This window comes from Poeciliopsis prolifica, unplaced genomic scaffold (genome assembly GCF_027474105.1).
Source record: "Poeciliopsis prolifica strain line A6 unplaced genomic scaffold, Auburn_PproV2 SCAFFOLD018, whole genome shotgun sequence".
Taxonomy (NCBI): Eukaryota; Metazoa; Chordata; class Actinopteri; order Cyprinodontiformes; family Poeciliidae; genus Poeciliopsis; species Poeciliopsis prolifica.
Genome location: NW_026562393.1, coordinates 975,081 through 983,919, shown reverse-complemented (window position 1 = coordinate 983,919; position 8,839 = coordinate 975,081). Strand labels below are relative to the sequence as shown.

At 40.8% G+C, this 8,839-nt stretch overlaps 1 protein-coding gene across 1 annotated transcript; it reads left to right on the top strand.

Annotated features, from left to right (window-relative positions):
- Positions 1-4,785: 4,785 nt before the first annotated feature.
- LOC129368196 (golgin subfamily A member 6-like protein 22) lies at positions 4,786-6,828 on the top strand. Its single transcript, XM_055043074.1, has one exon. It carries the CDS (start codon positions 4,786-4,788, stop codon positions 6,826-6,828), a length of 2,043 nt encoding a protein of 680 aa, XP_054899049.1.
- The last annotated feature ends 2,011 nt before the right edge of the window (positions 6,829-8,839 follow it).

The following is an 8,839-nucleotide window of genomic DNA, read 5'->3' as shown; positions in this document are numbered from 1 at the left end:
AATCCAGCGAAACAAAAGTCTTTGAAAGGCTTCCAGCAAACCTTGATCTAATGCCTCCATGATACATGGAGGAGTCCACAGTGTCTCGGTTATATAGACTCATTTCCACGCCCACGCGTGTATCTGCGCGATGAAACCCAGAAGTGTTTTTTTTTTTTCTTTTTCTCTCACATACGTTAGCTGTAATGAAGAAGAGACATGATGAAGCCAAGAGCTCACACAGACACACACACACAGACACATACCCAGTCCTCCTGTGGGATTAGTGTACAGATAAATTAATCATTAAAAGACAAACTTGCTTTAGGCATGGCCTGCTGCCTCGAAATGAATATTTTACAAGCGAGTACATCTCTGTCTTCATCCTTCCCTCTTTTCTCTCTGCCAGAGTCTCTCGATAAATACATTTATTCTTTAACTTCTCAGGTATTCACCGCCTGAAGCAACACAGCACCCACCAAAAACACACTCTCACCTTCATCTGCCACACGAAGGGGACTTCTTGTCACACCGACAAGAAGTTTTTCCTCAGCGCGTTGCTGTGGCACCAGCAGACACTACAGGGCAGTGGCGGAGAGTCGGAGTTCAAGGCCAGAGACTTAATCATGTCATCAATTAGGGACGCCTGCGTGCCTGATCGGGTGGCGAAGAAGAAACGAGCAAACAATGATTCAATGGTGTGCTTGGTATTCTGCCTCCGCCTCATTCGTTGTCTGCGATTGATGACCGGGTTGCGTTCTGCTCGGCCAGCCAGGCGGCGATGAAAACTGACTGCAGAGCAGAACGATCCGCAAGCGGAATGAACGCCTTCTCCCCGACGCTCGTGTCTGAATTCAACTCTCCAATGACTGCATTCATGCATTTTCATCTGGCGCGACTCACTTCAGGCCTCATTTGTTATATCATCAGCACTGAGAGTAGAAGGAACAAATAAAGGAGTTCCTCTTTATATAGAGAGGAGAATTTATTTTAATATTCTTGATATAAATCTTCGTTTTCCCTCCACCCCCTTCTGATCATTCCTGGCTGTTTCAGCACAATTGCCTTTTCTCCAATCTGAATATCCCCGGCTGAAAAGCAACATTACATCCCACAGAGTCTTTTTTTCTCCCCTTTATCTCCTTTGGTTCTCCTTAACTGGCCCCTATGGCTTGATCTCCAGCAGGGCAGCTGTTTACAGATGATAAACCCTGTACTATGGGCTCCACAATGACCACAGAAGGATGCAGTTAAAATTACTCATAAACAGCTTAAAGACTTTTAAGTTTTCCTCCCCAGTTTGACACTTGGCTAAGTTCTTCCAAAGCTGAGGGATCGTTTCAGGAGCATCGTATAAAATCACCACCTTGGGCTTAGATTATTTACAGCATTTAAGAGATTTACTATTTTGTCGCTTTGTTCAGCCCTTGGCTGTGTTGTGCTCATTTTAATGAAACATTTAAGAACTCGTTCAATAATTAATGATTTGTCAGATTTAATAGCAAGCAGTGAAATATGCCTGATTGAGTGCTTCTGGGATTTTCCACTGAGGATTTCAGTTAATTCGATGAAAAGTTGTGATCAGTGGTCTACATGCACTTGAGCTTGAATGAATGGCTAATACATCAGTCAGTTTAGTAAATGTTTCATCTGATCAGGAAGCGTTCCATAAAATGGGACCAAGCTTGCCCAGTATGGCCAACGTCAGATTTCAAACAAGGGTTAATGTGACGTATCTGGCTGCGATAACTGAAACCTCTGCAGTCATTCAGAAATGACAGCTAAAACATTTTTTAAAAAGTTGTTTAAATCAATAGTAGTTTAATCTTCATTTAGTTTGTCTGTACTTGTCTTTGTTGATTGAAGGAGGCGGGGGGGAGAAAAGGTGAAAATCCAAATTGTTCACTCAATTGTTGATTTCAAAATTCAACGTAGTTCTGTGTGGACTAATTAATCCACCCTGCAAAAAGGAAATATTCAAATGAATAGATGCTAGCAACTCGGTCATTAAACTGTGTTGAACGATTTCACCAGCAGGCGTCAGGAAACGGACACGGCGTCTGCACGGAGTTTCTTTGTGCCGGCCATTTTTGATCATAGATCAGAAATGAACTACTTCCACTTCAGACCACATCTTCTTCAGAAACGCTGAGATAATCCAACATTCACTGGGAGTTGTGATGTTTTCTGATGCTATCTGAGCTTGCCATCTGGCTGGGGATAACTGAACAGCTTCGTATGACCAGCCGTGACTTAACTCTGGAAAGACCTTCTGAATGATGATGCATTTTTTACCTTCTGCAACCACGGCAATCTGGTTGCTGGTACTAAAACTGTACTTGCGCTCATATAGTAATGCGTTGTAATGAATAACTTTGACTGTTTCTTTGCTGTAAAACTATATCTGATTGGTCAGCTCATCATAATTGTGCATCTTCAATTAGCTTCTGGAGGTTCCTTTCATTTAGATGCTTTGGAAAACTTCTAATTTGCCCCATTCATTCAAATCTGAATGCAGTTTTTTATCTGACTGCTTCCTTTATGATTTCCACATTCTGACGCAGAACCACACAATGCCTCTACGCAGCAGGAGACCTAGAAGGGGCTTGATTGTGTTATGTTAATTGAAACAGTCAAAACTTGTTTTTTTCGCCTTGTCAGTCTCACTGAGAGACTGTGACAAAAGGTTGCTTTTGACGACTGCCAGCATGTCCTTCCACTGTGTTTGGACTATGCTGTGAAATCACAGCGTGTTTGTCGGTAGACGGCGGATGAAAAGACGGTGCAAATCAAAGTTCGTACACGATGAACGTCCTTTCAACAATTTGGGAAAAAAATAGTCAATGCTGAATGTATTATGGATTTTTTTTTTTGCGGTGATAACAAACTTTATTTGTTTTTCCTGACAGCTGAAACCTGAGTAGACGTTTATAACCTTTGCCTTATAAAAATTTTTACCATCAAACATTGTCAATTTCAATGTTGATAGAGTATTCAAAAAACTCCCATTTGTCATGATTCATAGGTGCTTTGTGATGGGGTTTTATTTTGTGCTTAGTTCCTGATATTTCTGGGTTTATTATTACCAGTAAGTTTTTACAATATTCAGTTTATTTCTCTGTTTTGTCCATCGTTGTTGGTATTGTCCAACCATAACAGTCAGATCCTTTGTGTTTAGTTTCTTTCTCATTTGTTTTTTCTTTTTTTTTTTTTTTTTCCTGTGGGAGGAAACGGGAATACCCGGAGAGAACCCAGGCATTCGCAGGAAAAACATGCACTGTGTGCAGAAAGACCCCGGGCCGGGAATCAAACCCAGGACCTTCTTGCTGCAAGGCAACAGTGCTACCAACTGCGCCACTGTGCTGCTCTGCTACATGTGTGTTTGAAATTTATGCTATCAAGTTGAGCCAAATAGCTGTGCTTCTAAAATAAGTCTATGTTCAATGGTTTGTAACATTATTGTGATGTAAGCCATGCACAGACATTGCTAAGCATTGTAGTGTGTGTGTATTAATGGGTGTGCATGCGTGTGTGTGTGTGTGTGTGTGTGTGGGTGTATTAGGTCTCTGAGTCTTACTGTGTTGATGCATCTGTGTGTGTTTTCGCCCTAAAGCTACCCCCACCTGTCAGAGTGTGATTGTCACAGTAGCTCCTTGCTGCCCGCTCTCATCACCATTTCAAACTTTGTTGACTAACACTTAACTTCCACACAAGTTACTTTCACAGAACCTTGCTTTGAACCGCAGGCTTCGGGCCGTTTGCCCAGCAGAATCACGGCGTGGTCTTTGAAAACTGATTGGTCTTGCAGTTGTTGGCAATGTTGTTTTCAGAAGCGGTTGAGTCCCAAATGGAAGGCATCTGATCCCAATCATCATCATCACACTTGTTCTCATGCGTATAGCGTATATATAGTGAGTCCACAACATCCTAAAATTGTAAGCTGTACTTTCCCTGTTTAATCTAAAGGAGCCAGGATCCTAGTTTTGAGGGTTTGCACAGAGAGTAATACAATTTTCCTGAGATATGAATATTTTTGAGCCTGATTGTATGTGTGCATCTTATTTATCCACCTTATGTTGGTAGATATATTCCCATTAAAAATGTAAAGATACATTTCTAAAATTCTCTTAGCAGTTAGCACTGCAGTTAGCATTTCCAGGTCTGTGTGCATGTTGATTTACATTAAAATATCTGCTCCTTTACCATGTACATAATCTCTGTTTACTGCATTGTCAGCAGTTCTGGCCTCTGGCTCACCTGTGAGCCTTCAATCTTCAACATGTTGCCAATTTAATATCCAGGTCTTATTTATTGTTTTTAGCTCCACAGTCAGAAACATTCGCCTCCGTCTTCGTCACTAACAGTTGACGCTAGGAGCAGAAAGCAGGCTAGGTAGAGGCAGTGCTGGTATGTTTTGATTGGAAATATGCGCCATTTTCGCACAGAAAATGTGAATTTCAGACCTGCTATGATACAAAGGTATCAACATGTGTTTATACTGTGTGGCATTTTTCAAACAGCAGGTTGAATTAACATGTTCAGTTCCAACGGTCTCAGTGACATCAGCAGTTATGACATCACTCTGTGATGCCACAAAGGAATCTCTCTCTTGAATGTAGCTCAGAGACAGAGTTTCCTCAGACCTGTTCGACAGTTCCATTGCGACAGATCACTCTCCAGTGCACGTTTGAGATTAATCAATTCTTAATACTACGAGCTTTTCAGAGAAGAACCGACAAGAGCATAGAGATGAAGACCACTTGTGTAATTGAGACTATTCAACCTGAGCTTTCCTGGAATCAAATGATGGCGCTCAACGTCCAAGTGGACTACGACGCTATCCTTACTTTTGATGATAACGATGATAGCTCCACTGAAGACGAATCAGAGATTCAGAGGGAAACAAGTTCTTCTAGCGTCGGTGAGAGTCCAAGGTCCCTCAAAATTGAGCAGGAAACATCTCCCTCTGCTGAGATCAGCCCCTTAGTGAAGATGAGCCAAAAAGTAATCGATCTGACAAACCAGGTCGACAATCTTAATATAGAATTGAAAAACAAGATTTGTGAGCTCCGAGAGGAAAAAGATCGAAGAATCGCGAGGGAGGCTGAAATCAAGTCACAGCAGGAAGAAATTCGAAAACTCAAAAAAATGTTGGTGGAACAACGTCACCTACAAGATAAACAAGAACATAGAAGAAATGTGCCGGAGACAACAGGTGGTTCGAAGGTATCTTCCTCAGCCAAAGCCGACAAGAGCCATCTTCAGCAGGTGGACTACTACAAGAGGGAGGCCGAAAAGTACGCCTTCAGAAATAAAGGGCTGATAGAAGTTATGATTGAAGAATATAAAGTGAGGCTAAAACACGAGGAAGAACTCAAAAATCAATCAGAGCAAATTTCAAAATTTAAAGAGCAGCAGGAAAATATGAAATCTCTGCAGGCTGTAGTTGCAGAGCTGAAGGTGAAGCTGAAAACTGCTCTGGAAAACAACAGTCCGAAAGTCTCCAGCCAGCCAGACGGCTCCCTAGAAAATGAGCAAAGACGGACCTTCATGCTACCAGGGGTCTCCACAAATAGCTTGGCTCCACCTTTGCGCCAGCCCACTTCGAGATCGCAAAGAGAAGATTTTCTACAACCAGAGGAGACCAAGAAAACACAGACTTCCAACCAGCCATGGAGCACTGAAGAAAGGAAGACTTCCAACCAGCCATGGAGCACTGAAGAAAGGAAGACTTCCAACCAGCCATGGAGGTCTGAAGAAAGGCAGACTTCCAACCAGCCATGGAAGTCTGAAGAAAGGAAGACTTCCAACCAGCCATGGAAGTCTGAAGAAAGGAAGACTTCCAACCAGCCATGGAAGTCTGAAGAAAGGCAGACTTCCAACCAGCCATGGAAGTCTGAAGAAAGGAAGACTTCCAACCAGCCATGGAGGGTTGAAGAAAGGAAGACTTCCAACCAGCCATGGAGCACTGAAGAAAGGCAGACTTCCAACCAGCCATGGAGCACTGAAGAAAGGAAGACTTCCAACCAGCCATGGAGCACTGAAGAAAGGAAGACTTCCAACCAGCCATGGAGCACTGAAGAAAGGAAGACTTCCAACCAGCCATGGAGCACTGAAGAAAGGAAGACTTCCAACCAGCCATGGAGCACTGAAGAAAGGAAGACTTCCAACCAGCCATGGAAGTCTGAAGGAGGGCAGACTTCCAACCAGCCATGGAAGTCTGAAGAAAGGCAGACTTCCAACCAGCCATGGAAGTCTGAAGAAAGGAAGACTTCCAACCAGCCATGGAGCACTGAAGAAAGGAAGACTTCCAACCAGCCATGGAGGGTTGAAGAAAGGAAGACTTCCAACCAGCTATGGAAGTCTGAAGAAAGGCAGACTTCCAACCAGCCATGGAGCACTGAAGAAAGGAAGACTTCCAACCAGCCATGGAGGGCTGAAGAAAGGAAGACTTCCAACCAGCCATGGAGCACTGAAGAAAGGAAGACTTCCAACCAGCCATGGAGCACTGAAGAAAGGAAGACTTCCAACCAGCCATGGAGGGTTGAAGAAAGGAAGACTTCCAACCAGCCATGGAGTACTGAAGAAAGGAAGACTTCCAACCAGCCATGGAAGTCTGAAGAAAGGAAGACTTCCAACCAGCTATGGAAGTCTGAAGAAAGGCAGACTTCCAACCAGCCATGGAGTACTGAAGAAAGGAAGACTTCCAACCAGCCATGGAAGTCTGAAGAAATGAAGACTTCCAACCAGCCATGGAGGACTGAAGAAAGGCAGACTTCCAGTCAAAGAGGGGTCTTCACACATGAGCTGACTCGGCCTTTACGGCAACCCAAGACCACGTGGCACTAAACTAGGTTACTATAGCTATTAGCATAGCTGCTGACGTTATAACATCACCGTTTATTGATAAAATGATTTATGAAAAGGAAATAAATTCTCAGCCTAAGTCAACAATTTTTTCAGAACTCCCCACTGCAGGTTTGCAAAAACTAAAATTTGTATTTCTGCGACCCATAATTACAACTTTTCAATGATTTCCAATCATTTTAATAGTTGTGATTGTGATTAATGTAGTTATTTACAGTAATTTACTACATTAATGTAGTTTATTACAATAATTAACTACATTAATTCCAAGGTAATTAATGCAATTAATTACAGTAATTGACTTCATTATCTACATTAAAGTAGTTAATTAACTTAATTAACTAAATTGTCATGTAATTAATGTAATTAGTTACATTAATTAACTACATGAATTACATTAAAGTAGTTAATTACAATAATAACTACATTAAAGAAGTTTGTTAGTTACACTAATGTAATTACTAGTTATTAATTAGCATCGTTGGCTAATGATGCTAATGTAATAATTTAGTTAATTACATTAATTACATTCAAGTAGTTAATTATATTAATTAACTGCATTAAAGAAGTTAATTAGTTACACTAATGTAACTAATAGTTATTAATTAGCATCATCGGCTAATGATGCTAATTAATAATTTAATTAATTACATTAACTAATGTAAATATCTGTAAACTAAATAAAAATCCTGATTTTTTTTGGTTTAAAGACCATTCTTGTGGACAAAATTAAGCTACAACAAACTTGCTTGCATTCATGTAGCAGTGACACGGGTCACTCTGATAAAAAAAAATCTCATCATATTGAGATAGTATCTGAATATTTTTCATTATAATTAGATAAAATTACCTCAATATGCTGTTGAGATAGCATTCATTTTAATAGGATAGCGTTATGCTAATCATGCTAATGATGCTATCTCAGTTACCTTATTATGCTATCTCATTAGCATAATGAGCTTATATTATGCTAATGAGATCGCATGTCATAATGAGGTAGAATTACTGCATTATGCTACTGAGATAGCATTTCATTTTAATGAGATAGCATTGTGCTAATGACGGTATCTCAAAATTTGCATATTGCTAATGACGAGCTAGCATTATCTCATCTCATTATCTATTTAAGTCTGAGAAGTAAAAGGTTGGAAATATACAACAAAGTGTTATATCGATTCCAGAGTACAGTGACTGCAGAAGTTGTGTATTTTAAGCATTCAGGCAACATATATAGCTACATTGTAGTAAAAAAAAATTGTGAGAAGGAGATCATAATTCATCATTTCTCTAAAAGTTGCATCATTTCGTTCCAGATTTCTGTTTCTTATGCGAAGATCTCAGCGGGACTCCAGAGATGAAGCTGCACCAGTTGCTGTTCAAAGACGTCACCCTGCAGAGGTGTACTTTTAAAATAACAACAACAACAACAATAATAATAATGATAATAATAATAATAATAATAATAATAATAACATTATGAAGCTTTCATCTTATGAGAGAGCTCATTTTTAACACCAGACACAGAAAAAGATTCTTCACCTGAAAAAGAAACGGGTCGTTCTTATTTTATGAGCAGTATTTCTTCACTTGCAAAATCTTTTATAGTTTAAAGCTACAGCTGCCAAAACCCAGCCTTGTTCCAAACAGTCCTTGCTGTCCTCACCTGCGCCAGGGGCTCAGCGCACAGACTCCAACTCCAGCTAATAAAAAGTGAATGTTGTTGTCAGGCCCAATCAGATGGAGCAGCGCAGAGACGGCCAAGGAGAGCGGGGACTGGAGGTAGACAGGGGACTTTGGATCAGATGATCACGGCAGGGGACAAGTAGTGCGGTTCTCATCGATTTACTTCTCCACATTTCAGTGTAAACAGAATTGTTCTAATTGGGGATCAACTAAGTAGGCCAGTGTTTCCAGCAGAACCATGGAAACCAGACATCTGACTGAACTCCGAGACTTTGTTCTCTTTGAGTTTGAGATATTGCGATGGTTAGAC